Here is a 17,474-nt window from a genome sequence, read left to right on the forward strand (position 1 = left end):
GGACCATAAAGAAAGCTGAGTGATGCAGAATTGATGCTTTCGAACTGTGGTGCTCAAGAAGACACTTGAAAGATCCTTGGACAGCAAGGAGACCAAACCAGTCAATCCTAAAGGAAATCAATCCTAAATATTCATTGGAAGGACTGATGCTAAAGGTGAAGCTCCAATACTTTGGCCACCTGATGCTTAGAGCTGACTAACTGGAAAAGACCCGATGAGAAAATTGAAGGCAGGAGGAAAAGGGGTAACAGAGTATAATATATTTGGATGGCATCATCAACTCAATGCATATGAGTTTGAGCAAACCCCAGGAGACGGTCAAGGACAGGGAAGCCTGGTGTGCTGCAGTCCATGGGGTCACAAAGAGTCGGACATGACTGAGCAACGCAACAACAACAAACCTGAATGGAGTCTTTAGACAACATTAGGCCAGTCTACTCAAGGGCAGCCTAGCTGGTCTGAGAAATAAGGCCATGAGCTCAAGAGTAACCAACTCAGCGATTCTACCTTTCAATAAACTGAGGGTACCATCAGTGTAGTTCTCTGGCTTCACCCTTAACAACAATGAACTCTCCAGGTGAAATCTGGAGATGTCCAAGGGAATTACTTCTATTTTCTTCATTTCTAGAAACAGCCTTGAAACTGAGGTCAACAATTCTTACCCTATTGCCAGCAGTCTTTCAAATTCAGGTGAATCATTCCTTAAGCAGAAGGGAAAACAAAACTGCCTGTGTCAAAGGACATCTGTGTACACACAGTTACTTAAGTCTATTTATGATTTTCACATCAACTTTGTTCCTAAGGGGAAGAATTTCAGGGAACCAGCTAAGCACTTCTGCAAGGGAGCAAGAAAAAGAGAAACTTTAGCTCTCTCTTCTTCTAAGAACTAAAAGCAGAATTTCTAAAGCCACAAACACTTTAAGCAGAATTTAACAGCTACACAAGGAAGTCTCTAGTGTCCATTTCCTCATTATTTTTTGATGCTCTAAGCATTTATTCATCACTTTATGGTAGCCTTCATTTGACTCCCCCTGCCCAGATGGAGTCCCTAGAGTAACTAAGAGCACACAGTGCCCAACAGACCTGATGAAGGGTGCAGCAAGACTTGACCCAGGCAGAGCTCAAAAGCAGAGGACAGCTGCACCAAGGCTCCAGGAGGTACTAAATGCTGTTGACAGAAGACAGTGTCAAGTCCCAGGAGACCTGCATGGATCCAGCTTCCCTGACAGATGACATTGCTCAGACGGGTTCCTTTAACTTGCACTACAACACCTGACTGCATAGAGCCTTAGGTGATCTTTGGTCATTATGGAAGTGCATCTTTGAGGGTCCATCATAAATCAAGTCTCATCTTAGAACCAAAGCTTAAAAGCTATACTTACATCCAAGTATTCATCCAGGCCTAATTTGGTAAATTCATATTGGAGGTGAACTCTGAAATTCATGTCTTCTACTGAGTGGACTACAATATTAATAAACTGCATAGAGGCCACCTGAAATAAAATTGCCAACAGGTTAGAAGAGGTCCAAACTCATTTTCTCAGCATAATCATAGGCATATACTTTCAATTTCACAAATCTAAGCTCATTTACCAATTTGATTTTCCTTTGTTTCACTGGATCTTTAGAAATATTTTACAATAAAAAAAAAATTTACGATTTTTAAAAATGCAAAAGTCCCTGTATAGCACGGGGAGCTCACTTTGATGCTACATGATGACCTAGGAGGGTGGGATGGAGGCTCAAGAAGAAGAGGGTATATGTATACATATAGCTGATCCACACTGTATAGCAGAAAGTAACACATTATAAAGCAATTACACTCTAATTAAAAATAAGCTAATTAATTTAAAAAGAATTATTTTTTCAATGAAAAAAATTTTTAATGTGCAAAAATGAATAGTAGTACCACAATAAGATATCCTTTCATATCCCCTAAGATGGCTTTAATCAATAAGAGAATAACAAGTTGACAAAACATGAAAAAACTGGAACCCTCATCCACTGCTGACGGGGATACTGTCAAGCAGCCACTTTGAAAAGCTTGACAGTTGTTCTACATGTTATTCAGAGTTACTGTGCTACCCAGCAATCCCACTTCAAGATACATAATCAAGAGAAATGAAAAAATACATCCAGATAAAAATGGGCACACAAATGGCCATAGTAGCATTATTCATAATAACTAAAAAGTAGGGGAAACAAAAAAATCCCAATGTCCATGAATGGATGGATTTTTAAAATGTGATATATGCATACAGTAGAATATTATACAACAATGAAAAAAATGAAGTCCTACACATGCTACAACATGAGTGAACTTGAAAACACTGTGCTAAGGGAAAAAAAAAAAGCCAAATACAAAAGACCATATACATTATGATTCCATTCATGTGAAATACTCAGAATGGGAAGATGTGTAGACAGACAGTAGGTTAATAGTTGCCTAGGACTTGGGGTGGGAAAAATAACCACTCGTGGTAACAGAAATTCTTTGTGGGGCAACAAAATGTGCTACTTTAGATTGCAGTCATGATGGTACAACCCTAGGAATATACTAAAAATACACTGAACTGCACACTTCAGATGTGTAACTTGGATGGTATGTTAGTTGTATCTCAGTCGTGTCCAACTCTTTGCAACCTCATGGACTATAGCCCACCAGGCTCCTCTGTCCATGGATTACCCAGGCAAGAATACTGGGGTGGGTTGCCATTCCCTTCTTCAGGGAATCTTCCTGACTCAGGGGTCAAACCCAGGTCTTCTGCATTGCAGCAGATTTTTTACCTTCCAAGCCACCAAGTAAGGCCCAGTTACATCTCAGTAAAGGTATTTTTAAAAAGTCTTATAGGCATATAGAACAACCTAAGTTATTACAGGTACACTGTAAAAAAGTGACAATTATTACAATGAAGAACATTTAAATTATATGCAATCACAAGGTAATCTCTTCTAAAACTATACTGGGGGACCCACCATACCAACAAAAGAGCAACAGAACTTCTCATCCATTTTTCCATTTTAAACAACTAACCAGTTTCTATTCCATGAAAGTCTTGGATTTGCTACTTTCTTCCCACAACTGCATCAGTGGCTCTGATCTGCCACAGAGAAAACCTGTCCCCAGTTTAGTAAACAACAGAAACAGAGTTTAACGTAGCTATTTTATTTTTAGGTAGGGACAGTCAGTTTATTTACGGGGAAAATCTCTCTCTGATGCTCTCCCTCTATAACCACCCAGAGACTAGAAAGGAGGTGTGACAGAGGGATCCAGATTCACATTTACTCTGCAAACTGCTTCACCCTTCCTCTCTTCCCCAAGCCCTTCTTCCTTTACCTTGTTTAAAGTATTGTTTATCAAGTTAGATTCTTCTTTGAGTATATGTTATCCACTGGGTATCTGTGGAAGACGTGTCAGCTCTCTAGGTTACACAGGACTCTGTTGTGATTTACTACAAAAAATTACTTCAAGTGCTAATTTTGTCACTTTTTTGTTTTCTTTTGTCCACCAAAAAATATTTAGAAAGGTCTTGTGCAACATCTGAAGCATTTATATTATGTTTTAAGGGAATATGTTGTTTGGGAGGTTTGACAACTTAATTGCATTCCCAAGACAGTTTATAAAAAGCCTCATTATCTGGAAAAAAATATGGCCGGATTTTGGCATTTTTCTGTTACTCTTCTGAAAGCAGGTCTAAATGATCTGTTGAGTGTTATGATACGCCTAAGAGGCAACTCTTTGCTAGATGGCACATGAATTGAGCACACAGTACTGATATACTAGCAGTATCTAAATAAGACTCCCAATGCATATATATTATATATACATGAATAAATGAACTGACAGGAAATATGCTCTCATTTGTCAACAGTACAGGTGTTCTAAAGGGCTTAACACCATTTATCATTTCAGTAGAAACTCAAATGGCAGAGGGACCTGGTATGTATGATAAATGAGTGAAGTGGGTCATGTGTAATACAGTAAGGAATGGTGTGGACTGTGACAAACTGGCACGGTTACCTTCAGACTTAAGGAATAGGGACTACTTGGCTCCAGCAGCTTATACTCTGTAAGAACAGGGACCAAGCATTACTAGAACTTATTAATTCTCAAGAAAATCTAAAAATCTGTATTTTTAGGCCCAATTTCCAATACTTTTAATGGAAGGACATCACTGTCAGACTAAACTCACAAGTCTGTATGTATGCTGACTTCAGCCTGGAGCTTCCAGTTTGCAACCTCAACTCTAAAGGAATGAACAAGTTTCTCCTACGAAGGCAGAGGAAAGAACCTGGTCACGTGAGCAAGAGCACGGCTTCTTTACATTTTTTGTCACCAGGGCCTTAAACACTCCAACAAAAATCCAAACAACAAGAACTTAAAAAGTCAATGTAAAAGTATTCCTTGTTTCAAATTTATTTTTTTACCTTTTTTAAAAGTATATATACATATGCTTTATGGAGCAGAAAACCTCTATAAAAGACTTCAACCAATACTGTTTTGGGAAAGGGCCAAGGATTAGGATGCATATGAAATTTGAGGACCCAGAAAACATCTTTCAGATAAAAAGGGTTAGAAATCTACAAAACTACAGTCCATGTTTTATAACCACTGAAGTAATTCAAATGAAAACAGCCTAGCATCGTAAGCACAGGTTTTGGAAAACTTGACAACAGAAGAAGTGAACAGGCTATCTGCTCCAGGCTAGACGGGATCTAGGAAATTAAGCCCAAGTAAAGGAACTCCTGAGGTCCAGAAGATCCTGAGGTCAAATAGACTGGGTCAAAGAAAGCAGACCTGGGTATACGCGGGGGTAACCTGGCTCTGGAAATCCTCTACAGTGGAGTCTACTTTCAGTCCAGGATTAAGACTTAGGTACACAGATTCAGAGGTGCTCAGAATCTTTTGCTTTTTGTCCCTGAGGAAGACAGTTATGATGCTGAATCACAAGTTCTTACAAGCGATTTACCCCGCTAAGGAGAGGGGCAATACCATTGCACCCTCGAAGAATTACTAGAGCTGGTAATCAAGGGAGGAAAACACAAAATCACTGCTGTGTGTTCATTTGGGGATATATACTACCAGGCCTACAAATCAAAGCACTTCAGTCTTGGAGAGCAGTCTGGAGAAGGCCACTGGATGGGGTCTGCAGAAGGCACAACGGTCCAACGCTCCTGGTTTCTACTTTAAGGATTCTTATGCAGCACTATTGACTTCTCAGGGCTTCCCTGGTAGCTCAGTCAGTAAAGAATCTTCCTGCAGGGCAGGAGACCTGGGTTCAATCCCTGGGTGGGGAAAATCCCGTGGAGAAGGAAATAGCAATCCACTGCAGGATTCTTGCCCGGAAAATCCCATGGACAGAGGAGCCTGGTGGGCTATAGTCCATGGGATCACAAGAGTCGGACATAACTTAGTGACTAAACCATCACCACCATTGACTGCTCAAGCTGGCTCCTGCAAGCATTTGCGCCAACTGTTAACTTTCTTTTCACAAATGCATGGCTTCCCCCTTTATGCTATAAACACAGTTGATTCTTGAACAAGATGCCTTTGAACTGTGTAGGTCAAATTTTTTTCAATAACGAAGACTAGGTACTACGTGACCCACAGTTGGTTGAACCTGCAGATGTGAAACCACATAACCAGAGTAACCACATAACCACTGTAAGTTAACAGGAGGTTTTCCCACTGTGGGGAGAGTTGGGAGCCCTCAACCCCCTGCATTGTTCAAGGGTCAACAAAAGCACTGTAACCAATAAATACTTTTGGCCTTTATGATAGAAAAAAAAAAAAAAAAAACCTGGAGAGAAATGCCATAAAGGTCAAATACAGATGAAGAGAGCAAGTCAAATTTGAATCTATAGCATATAAAACTGTTTCCTATCCTTTGTAACATTATAATACATACATATATATAATATATAAATGTAAGTGGATTTAAGAAATAACTGCTAAATCTGAGTTGGCTTTATTGAATGTAGTACTGAAATAACTCACCATAAAATCTATGTTATTGTCCTCATTCCTGAAATGTTCCATCAACTTCTCAAAGCGTTGTTTTTCTCCACAAACCTGAAACACACATTACCATTGTGCATGTGAAATTCCAAACGTAAGCACTCCAAAATTAGATGCAGAAATTTTAGCACTAATAATTATTTCCAGAACATCTATTTTATCCCCCCTCTCACACGCTGTTTACTTCTCTCCTGTTAGTTAATGCACAAGTAGCAACATGAGCCAGCACCAAAGCTCATCCTCCGTTTCTCTTACATGTTCTCTTCATGGCCTAAAATTCAAACCAAATGTGCTCTTCTTTCACTGGTCACTTTTTTTGTTGCACCCATCTTTTTAGCTGGCATTCACAATCCCAGAATGTTGGTTATGGTTTTTAAAAAAATGACCACACTTTTCCTTTATACAAAAGCACTTTTGAAACAGACACGCTAACAGATTTTTCATAATTTTGTATTTAAATTCCTTGAGAAGCAGATTCAAAATGTGTATATCATGTCTAACATGCCTAATAATTATTTTTATTTATTTTTAATTGATTGATGATTGCTTTAAAATATTGATTTCTGTCATAATAATTTTAAGCATAAACTATAACATAAAAATTTGGGAAGCTATCTAATTCCTTCAAGATGAGGACAGAATTTTGCAGTCATTTTGAAGCAGCACTCCAGAGGCCTGAAATATATGCATTCAGCTCGAATGAATGCTTCTGCTGAACAGGTAAAATAAGCAGATAAAATACTGTGAACTCCAAAGTCCCAATGTATTCTGCATATACAGGGAATTAAAAACATGGAGCTAAAAACACAGTCAAAGAAAGATTTGTACCAAATGACAACAACCCAGAGACTTGTGCCCAAAATCAAAAGATAAACTTTAATTCTTTCAGTGTCTTTGTCTGCCTTTTTGTTTTTGGAGCAAAGTACTAAATCCACTAGTTTATTTCCTTACACTTTCAGAAAATTGCAACCTGAACACCCATGGGCTCCTTGTTGACAGTAAGACAGTCTTTGGTATTAATATTTTGTGAATTTAATTCAGGTTTCACATGCTTAGTTTTCTGATTCCCTTTGTGATCTTAGAAATAATCAGACCAATCCTAAAGATTTCTCCTAAAACGACATTTCATAATGCTATAATGCACCCATTTAATTCTGTCATGTTAAATTTGACGCACGTACACACACACACCCACACCCACACACTTTGGTGAAGAGTGTGTCCAGTGAAAGCAGGAATTTTATGTTGTGCTCCCTACTCTATCCTCAGCACCTACAACAGTGCTAAGCATGTTGTAAATTCTCTATATTTGCTGAATTGCACTGAAAAGAGGATAAACAAGATATTATGTTAAAATATTCTTAATGAAACGGTGAATGATCTACTATTGCTCCCCATGATGTTTTACAATAAAACAAGAACCTTTCAGACCTCTGTAAACAGGGACAAGGGTTAATCTTTACTAGTGGTTCCTGTGCCTTAACTGTGTGCTAGGAACACTCAGTAGACTCCCTCCCCTCTGAAAAACTTCTATTCTCATAGTGAGTTAATTTTCTCAATAGACTAGACCACAGTTTACTATATTCCAATGACAACTCCCCATTTATCTACACCCACTTTAACAAAAAATAATTACAGAAGACAGAGGAACAGTGCATGGGCTGGGTCAGAATGAAGAGAAGCAGGCTCCAGAAGGGAGAGTTTAAAGTGAAACCTTTAAAAGACATACATGTGTGTCCAATCCCACCCTAGAAAGCCCGAGTTAGGAGGCCCAGGCAAGGCTGGTGTGACTTGGGTGGGTACATTTGAAAAGTACTACAGACCATCCTGATGCTGTCCAAAGGCTGAGAACCAGAGATTTAAAAGAAGTCACATTCTGCCCTGGGGCCCACCAGACTCTCTAGAGCATATGCCACAAGTTCCGGGAAACTAAGGCTTATTGAAGGAGATATGGAAGTGCAGGATCAGCTCCCTAGACCAGGACATCAGTCACATATTGTGCTCAAAGACACAAGTGTTCCTAGCCTGCAAAGAAAGCCCAGTTGGTAAAAACTTGCAAGACTTGGTATAGAAAAAGTCAGCCTTACAACTTGAATTTTCCTTAAGAGAAACCTCAACATAAGAACCTGCTTCCCAGCAGGACAGTTTACTTTTATCTGTTTTGGGAGGTGGATATGTTGCAGGGAGAAGTCCACTCTGACTCCACGCTGGAACTATTTTTTTGACTTGGTCTCCATTGCTTTTGTTATAACCATACACAATGGCCTGCCTTAGAGAATCCTGCCTTTCTGCCTGACTGTTAAAGTGCCTTTGTTCAGAACCCTGTCCACCTGTAGATGAGAGGAAGGAAGGAACTAACACATCCCCCTGCCTGAGGCTGCCATTCTAGGAGATACCTTCAAGATTAATGGCTGTTTACTTTGTTTCCTCACCTCCCTCCCCATCTCTGATCCATAAAAGAACGTGGCATCCAGACCCCAACAAGTTGGTTATGCTGAGACATTAGTTTGCCATCTTCTTGGTCAGCCAGCTTTCTGAATAAAGTCGTATTCCTTGCTGCAACACCTCGTCTCTCAGATTCATTAGCCTGTCGTGTGGTGAGCAGAGCAAACTTGGACTCAGTAACACGCAGTGACAGGAGAAAGGAAGAGAGGTGGTTCTGGATGTGGGGACAGCTGCCAGCTTTCCTGAGAAGCAGGCGTGATCAATGCTCTGTTGAGTAGCTCAGCACTCACTGAACCAGGAGTGAACAGTGAACAGTGATGACGAAGACAATTCCTAGGAGGGCAAAATCTTCCAAATCAAAGAATGTCAGAAATCTGGAAAGTACCTTGGGGAACCTGGTGCCCTCAATTCGTGAATGAGACTGACACCTAAACAGACCAAATATCTCCAGCTTGATAAAACATCCACACAGAGGCAAGAACCAGGTTTCCAACTGCCAGCCTGATGTTCCTGCTCTCACACAGCCCAGAATGTTCAGATAAATATATTCCATTTAAGATGATAGTAAAAGCATTTCAGAATTATCTGACACCAACAGAGATGGAAAGTGTTATCATTAAGAAGCACAATCACTACATCAGGCATGCACTCAATTATCCATGCACCACAATCTCCCATGGAATTTCTGAAAATAGATGATTCCTAGGGTCTATACCAGGACGCACTGAATGAGAATCTCCATGGACAGAACTAGGAATCTGTGTCTTTAAAAAGGACTCATAACTGTTGGACCAGCAATTAGGAACCAGTGGCTTATCCAGTATTAGACTAGCTGATTAAAGCCTGATCCTTTTTTGGTGGCTCAGACGGTTAAGCATCTGTCTACAATGTGGGAGACCCGGGTTCAATCCCTGGGTCGGGAAGATCCCCTGGAGAAGGAAATGGCAACCACTCCAGTACTATTGCCTGGAAAATCCCATGGACAGAGGAGCCTGGTAGGCTACAGTCCTTGGGGTCGCAAAGAGTCGGACACAACTGAGCGACTTCACTTTCACTTTCATCCTTTTTTACTCCCAATTGTAAACTGGACAGCTACATCATTAACTCCACAACTCATTCAACTTCCAATTTAACTACACATAAAAGAAACACAATTTACTATAACTGGGTATCACAGGAATGAAGCAGGGATTGGCCCACTGTCCCTGCATGGATACAATGAATAATAAGCCAACTCCCAAATAATCAGATTGTGTCCAGAGCATTTAGAAAGTGGATTTTACACAGCTGAAGAAAGCACATGTGGGCAGCAAAGCTACTCAGATTGTTAATAAAAAGATATGGGATCAACTTCAGAACAAGAAATATTATATTAACTTTCAGCTGAATAAAGATCTGAAAAGTCATTGTACTAGACTGGTAGACTGGACTGAAATAGATATTAAGAGGAGCCTTGAATATATGCCTTTCTTTAGAAATTCCTCATTCTGTCAACAGACAAATCCATGCTGAGAACATGTGTTATGAAACAAAAAGTATTAAATACCTTTAATCTTTAAAAATAATAGACTTAAATGTCTTCCAACTTACAGCTCCTTGGAACTGGGTGCAAAGGATCCAACTGCACCAAACGACACATTGTCAACATAGATGCCAGCTTGGAGAAACCATGAAAGATTGACCACTCTCCTCACCCACTGTAAGAACTAGAAGGGCTCCCCTTATCAGCCCCACCAAGTCACTCTCTGTGAAGGTTTAGCTACACTGCTCTGCTGTCAATCTCAGCTAATGAATTCAGGGTGGTACTTTCTGACATTGTTCCACAGGAACAGTAAGGATTCTCGAGGACCCCATCGTTCCTGCTGGAAATAAAAGGAAGCGTGCAAACCAGATTCACATTTGTTTCTATGTTACTTTAGCAATCATTAAATCAGAGTATACTACAATCCCACAGGAAATGGGAAGACATGTTTGGGGAAGGTTGGTAAAAGTCGTGTTCCACATCAAAGGAAAGTTGTCGTAGCTCCTACAGCTCACATCTGGACCACCCCCGGAAACTTGGTTCAAATAAGATCATCGTGGCTGAACATGCCTCTTCTCTCCTTTGAAACTGGCCTCATTTAGAAAACTGGTGAGGATGAAAGGAACGAAACACTGATCCCCAGTTATTTTCCAAATCTACAACAGCCTACATGAGGATGCTCTCAAGGGCTTCATCAAAATGTACAGGACAGCCAGGCGCATGTTTGCATGTATATATTATTGCACATTATAAACTGCTGCATATAACTTCCATCTGCCAACAAAGACCAGACAATCTGAAAACTTCCAAGTAAAACAGTTGTACTATTACAACTGAAACTTGTCATTTCTTGACTTTTCTATTCACTGGTATTTCTCATTTCCCCACTAACTTTGACACCTTCCACCGATAACACAGCCACCAGAGTAGGGAGGGTAGGAAGTGAATTTAAGAGACACAGGCATAGAAGGCAGAGATGGAGAGAAGCCTATTCCGTCAGGAATTAGACTTCTACAGCTAGGGCTGCCAGATAAGAAGTCAACAAGGCAGAAAAACAGTATACACTCTGAAAAGTAGATACTCTGCTGTATACTTAAGAGGCATCTTCATGTATAAGTTATTTATAAATCAGTCCCATGTGAATAAATTCACTGACCCTGATTAACACTGTGTAAGGAGAAAGCACTCAGGCTGGGATCAACCCCAGCCTTGACTGTGAACACAGGCACCACCTACCCATCCCTGTGGGGTCCTGCCTAACACAGCAGCCCTCATTGCACCTTTAAGCTCTAGCACTGGTGAGGGTTATAGGACATGAGAAATAGGTCTGTGGAGTATTAAACAGGGCTTTCCTGGTGGCTCAGATGGTAAATTGTCTGCCTGCAATGCGGGAGACCCGGGTTTGATCCCTGGGTTGGGAACATCCCCTGGAGAAGGAAATGGCAACCCACTCCAGTACTCTTGCCTAGAAAATTCCATGGACGGAGGAGCCTGGTAGGCTACAGTCCATGGGGTTGCAAAGAGTCGGACCATAAAACCTAGGTTATAAGTCAGTACCATTTCTAAGCTACCATGAGCCTGGACAATTCCATGAACCTCCCTAGAATTTGGTTTATTACATCCATTGACTTAAGAGCATTAGATTATATTGTTGGTTGTCAAATCCTTTTTTTAGGAAGCATGAAAGGTTACAGTGATGCCCACCCAGGGATGCATCTCCCACTTTGGGCTTCCCGGGCGGCTCAGTGGTAAAGAATCCACCTGCCAATGCAGGAGACACGGGTTCAATCCCTGGGTCAGGAAGATCCCCTGGAGGAGGAAATGGCAGACTCTAGTATGTCTGCCTGGAAAATCCCATGAACAGAGGAGCCTGGTGGGCTACCTCCATGGGCTCTCAAAAGAGCTGGATGCCACCGAGCACACAGACAACCGGCAGCGCGAGGGGAACGCACCCAGGGATGGGGGCCTGTCAGGGACAGGAAGAGAGCACAAGTGAAGTTCCCGAGACTTCCATCCTCGTTTATTAATTCTGTATTATACTGTGTTGCCTGGTAAGATTTATTCCAGGGGGAAAATGTTTCATTGAAAGTTTTCATTGCTAATAAAAGTTGGAAAAAAAAATTATCCCACTCGGTATCTTGAAGCTCTAAAACTAATCTAGGCATGGCCATAGAACATGATATTCCCAAGCTGACTGGCCTGGAAACTCTACACAAACCAACTTTAGAGAGATGCTCTCAGCTCTGCAGGCCCCCGAGTACCAAGCTTGAAGGCCAAAGCACCATCTCATGTCATCTGGCTCACTCTGCTTATGAAGTGGATAAATCCTGCCCTGACCAGACACAAATGGCCACACCCGAGACAAGCCAGATCCATTTCACCTTTGAAGCAAAAGCATAGCCCCCTGCCAAAAACCACCTTAACCCTGTCCTCCAACATCTGTGCAGGACATTTCTGAAGCGTGTCCCAGATCATTTAGATAAACTGGAGGCCCTGGATGCAAAAGAGGCAGTGGCTTAAAGCATCTCTAAGGGGGGGCAGAGTTTAGGGGGTGATTTCCCTAAAAGCTAATCGTGGAGAAAAGATAGTTTTACAAAAGGTTTGGAATGAAGAATATTATCTCGCTAGCCAGATGTTGCAATGAACAACAGACTGCAAGCCTTCAGCCACCTCTCCGTCCCCCTGAAGGTCACAGACTATCTTTGGTTTCCCCCAGCAACAGCTCCCAGGGAACCACGCCAAGTCTACAGCCAGACTGCGGCCTGACTTACGAGGTGGGTATAAAACATGCTTCTAGGTTACTTGGATAAAAATTAAAGGCCTCTCGCTTAAGTGTTTCCACCTTGCTCTGCTGCCTGGTGCCTGCCTCAATGCTTTCTTTTTCTTTTCACAATAGGCCCCTGTGAGCTGCAGGGCTCCCCACAGAAAGGCACTGTTTTAAAAGCACAGGCTACTATGACAGTTAGACTACCCCTCTCAGGGCCTGCCCAGGAACAAAAGTTTTGTTTTCTTCTTGGGGTCACATGAAGTAAACAGTTAATGCCTCGTTAGACCTAGGAGAAAGCAAGCATCTCTTACTCTCTGTTGAGAGCATGATTACTGACAACATGGTGACCCAACAAAACCACTTTTCTGGGGTGTTCTGTGGTTGTGAGCATCTAGTATCTCTTCCCTGAGGTGACCAGACATTTCAAACACAGACACCTAATGGCTACCATGACAGCAGCCGACCACTCTGACCTGCTGCTGGCTCTCCCCTCTCCTTGAGATTTAAAAGCGGAAATGCTCATCAGACTCAAACCTTCTGAAATGAAACAACCTGATATCACTCCACTGCAGTAAAAACGAATGAAAGCCAAACAACAGTGTATTCTACAACTGACCCAACCTTCCTTCCTCATAAATTAATGAAACATTTATAATCAACTTTGGGCTGGCAGATGTCTGATTATGAACCAGAGGTTTCATCCATATAATGCTGAACACCCTTGTGAAAACTTCAGTCATTTTCCAGATGTTTCCAAATACCCAGATGTTTGGCACCAGGCAGACAAAGCATCCAGATGACTGTTTCACTTCCCATGCACATATGTTGCAGTTCTGAACAAAGAATCCTAACATAGAAGCAAAGGGCTAGTAAAATCCCCAGAGGACAACTTGTTGACATACCACACCTTAAATGAGAAATGCATTTTTATCGCTCCTCTTAAAAAAAAGATGGCCTTCATTAAATTCTAGAGAGTGAGGCTCCACCATACAATTCCTCATCAATGACATCTTTCAGGAATATTTCTAATGTCGGACTTGAAATTCTCTGGTTTCACTTGTAAGACTCACATCTCTTGGTCATCAGTAATGATTCGGATTCTTTCAAGGCTTCTATTCCCACAGGAAGACCAAAATACCTTCCAGTTGTTAAAAATGATGGGTTTTTTTAAACTGGCAAATGGCAAAGGCCTCTAGTCATTTCTGGGACAACTTGCCAGTTAGATTCCTCGATAGTAGAAAAAAGTCTAACTCTATGCTTTATCCCATTCATTTTCCCTCTCAACTTTGCTCTTTGAACATATACACAATTTGGTCAAGTGAGGTGGGCGGGGGGAACGAGAGGGACACAATGACACATGTCCAGTGGTCACCACATGTTCACTGAACCACAGCAACAGCACATGGCAGGAGCTGCGTCAATCCTGTGACATGCCCACCACAGACCTTGGGACCTGCTTAGGAGGCAGACGCCAACCCATGCTCTCCTCTTGCATGAATCACAACAAATCAAATTAAATCAAACAAAGATGTGCTAAGAACTCAGAGGCCTTGAAGACAAGGACTCTCTGCTTGCTAGATCAAAGACCTCAGTCCACAAATAGGCAAATGCCTGAAGTTTATCTGCTGCTCCTTACCTAATTCTCATTTCACGGTCTCTTCTACTTCTGTGCTCTGCCCCAATTCTGGGTCTTCGTCAGGGAGACCCTGCTTTAGCCTTTGGTCACCACGTCCACCAAGTCAAAGATGACAGGAGGTTACAGATTTGGGCAGCAGTTCTTAAAGTGGGGTCTTTGAACACTGAGGGCTCCTGAGCCCCTATTCCAGGGTTTGTGAGATCAAAACTATTTGTATAATAATACTAAGATGCTACTTACCTTTTTCACAGAATTAACATTTGCACTGGTGGTACAAAAGCAATGAGAGACGAATGAAACCACTGGTGACTTATACAAATCACGGCAGTGGCAACAAATCATATGAGCAATCACTGTATGCACCACAGCCATGCACTCTCAGTTTTGTTTTGTTTTTAATACAGTTTCACTTAAGAATATCCTTGATAATGCAATAGTTTTAAAGTGAAGTCGTTCAGTTGTGTCTGACTCTCTGTGACCCTATGGACTATATAGTCTGCCAGGCTCCTCCATCCAAGGGATTTCCCAGACAAGAATACTGGAGTGGGATGCCATTTCCTTCTCTAGGGGATCTTCCAGATCCAGGGATCGAACCCTCGTCTCCCGCATTGCAGGCAGGAGCCACCAGGGAAGCCACTTAGATGGCTCAGCCATCTGAGCCTCCAGGGAAGCTGATAATGCAATAAAAGTATTAATTTTATTAAGTCTCAACCCTTGAATAGACACCTTTTTAATATTCTATATGAGGAAATAAGAACCCTACATAAAGCACTTTTGCTGCATATTAACATATGGGAATCAACCACACCATATAAAGAACAACCCATATGCCATCTCTCCATGAAGATAAATCAAACCATTCAGAGACAGGATAGGGTCTTCTATGCAGAAAAGAGTCCTCCATTAGTTTATGAGGTAGAAAAAGAAAAGACTTCCCTTCAGTTTTTATGGTTAACAAGGCAAGGTACAATCCCTGGCATTTAGCAGGTTACACTGAAGCAATCCCTTACCGTTCTCTGGATGTCTCTGGAGTGTCATATGGAGGCTCATTAGTAGACCAGGTTTTTCTTCTCAAAGCCAAGTCAATGTTAGATTCCAAACAAGAATATGAGAGAAATACAGAAACAGTTTTCTCCTGCATGGTCTATGAGGACATATGTTTCCCAAGTTCAGGGAGAATCAGACTCAGTCAATCTGCCTAATTAGACAAATTTGTCCTGGAATGTGTGACATGCTGTAATATCAAACCAACAAGAACAAACAGGCAAGGAACCAAAAGATTACTTTCTACCAAAGCACTAAACATGTCCTTGCTACCTACCACACAGAATATACTCTTCCCTAGTTTTACACCTATTCCTGGAAGCCACTTCCACATGGAAAATTCAGTGTGGTCCTTAGCAGCGTACCAGCTAATCTGGGCTACCACATGTATTGCTGGTACATGTACTAGTATGGAAGGAACCCTCATTTTTCCATGGCCAAAACCAAACTGCTGAAACAAAACAGAGCTACAGCTCATGTTACTGTGACTGGCCACTTCCACTTTGCAGTGACGCACAGCTGATGGGGAGACTGTGTCTGAGAGCTCAACTTTATGAGGAAAGGAGAGTGGCAGTGGTTGCTGGATCATCATCAGGAACCACTGAGCCACTTTCCTCTTCTGAGCATGTTTCAGTCCAATGTCTGAATGAAAACCCAGTGTGACTATATATTCCTGGCAGATCGATACATAGTATAAAGAGCTGGGCAGGAGCCACATGCATCACTGTGGTGAAAGGAGTAAAAAGTGGCTATGGATCTACCATGAGCCAGAGCTACAGAGCCTAAACCGTGACTCTGACGCCCAGGCTTTCAAACACTGCCCAAGCCAGGATGCTTTCAACTTTCACAGACGGGATGTTCCTAGGGGCAGGCACCCACAGCATGTCCACAAACTCAGCTCACCTGCTGGTTAGAGAAGCAGTAAGCTCCTTTAGATTTTTAAGTGAGATCTGGGTTTACAGGGGCTTCCCTGGTGGTTCAGACGGTAAAGAATCTGCCTGCAATACAGGAGACACAGGTTCAATCCCTGGGTTGGAAAGATTCCCTGGAGAAGGGAATGGCAACCCACTACAGTATTCTTGCCTGGAAAAATCCCCTGGACAGAGGAGCCTGGCGGGCAACAGTCCATGGAGTCACAAAGAGTCAGACATGACTAAGCGACTAACACTTTCACTTTCTGGGTTTAGAGACTGATGCCGCCATTTCCAGGCAGTCATAAAGGGAACTAGAGACTAAAACCACAATGTAGGCTAAAATCACCATAACTTATAAATATTTCTATCCTAAGACTATCACTATCTTATCAACTAGCCTAGGACACATTACTTTTTGCTTGTGTTCATAAATTCTTGTAGCTATCATTATCTAGGTGTCTTCTTTTAATATCTGTAGTCAAAGAAGCACTTTATATTTTTATATAGAATATATATTCTATATAAAATTCTAGAATTTTATGATTAGAATTTTATGATTCTAGAATTTTATATAGAATCATAAAACGGTAGAACTGGAAGGGATATAGAGACAATGTGACTAACTTGTCACCTAAAGCAAGACTTGCACACAATATACCAGACTCACCAGGGATCCTCTTCCTTCTTGCCTACCTTTGTGTCAAGTGTTGGCTTCTTCTGAGAATCCCTGTAGCTCATTCTAGCTTGGTGCCTTTGTGGAGTTCAACTTCTTTAGTATAATCCTATTCTCTACTTGGAAAACACACACACACAATTCCCAGTCACCTCTGTTTAAGCCTGTTCTCCCATTCATTATCTTCAGTGCAGAACTAAGAATCTGATCATATTACCATCACTAAAAAAATTAACTTAAAAAGACAATTTTCTTCACCTGAAAAAAAAAAAAAAATCCCAGCTCTTATTTGTTCACTGTGGCTGTGCTTCCTTCTTAATTAAATTTATGCTGTTAGAATAGATTCTTATTCTCCAACCTATGTCCATCCCCAATTCAGAGGATCACGCTGTCTCTTGTCAACTTTTCCTCGATTTTATGGCTTCATACCCACTGTCATGGCTACAAATTTGGT

At 41.4% G+C, this 17,474-nt stretch overlaps 1 protein-coding gene across 10 annotated transcripts in view; it reads right to left on the reverse strand.

The window, feature by feature from the left end:
* FMNL2 (formin like 2) overlaps positions 1–17,474 on the reverse strand; it is a 332,001-nt gene that overhangs the window by 31,752 nt on the left and 282,775 nt on the right. For all 10 annotated transcript variants that reach the window (XM_027560496.1, XM_027560575.1, XM_027560567.1 and 7 more), the window contains 2 exons: positions 5,999–6,073; positions 1,383–1,493 (listed from right to left, as the gene is read on the reverse strand). In XM_027560496.1, the coding sequence (XP_027416297.1) occupies positions 1,383–1,493; positions 5,999–6,073 (186 nt within the window). The remainder of the gene's footprint in view (positions 1–1,382; positions 1,494–5,998; positions 6,074–17,474) is intronic.

This window comes from Bos indicus x Bos taurus, chromosome 2 (genome assembly GCF_003369695.1).
Source record: "Bos indicus x Bos taurus breed Angus x Brahman F1 hybrid chromosome 2, Bos_hybrid_MaternalHap_v2.0, whole genome shotgun sequence".
In the NCBI taxonomy this organism is placed as follows: Eukaryota; Metazoa; Chordata; class Mammalia; order Artiodactyla; family Bovidae; genus Bos; species Bos indicus x Bos taurus.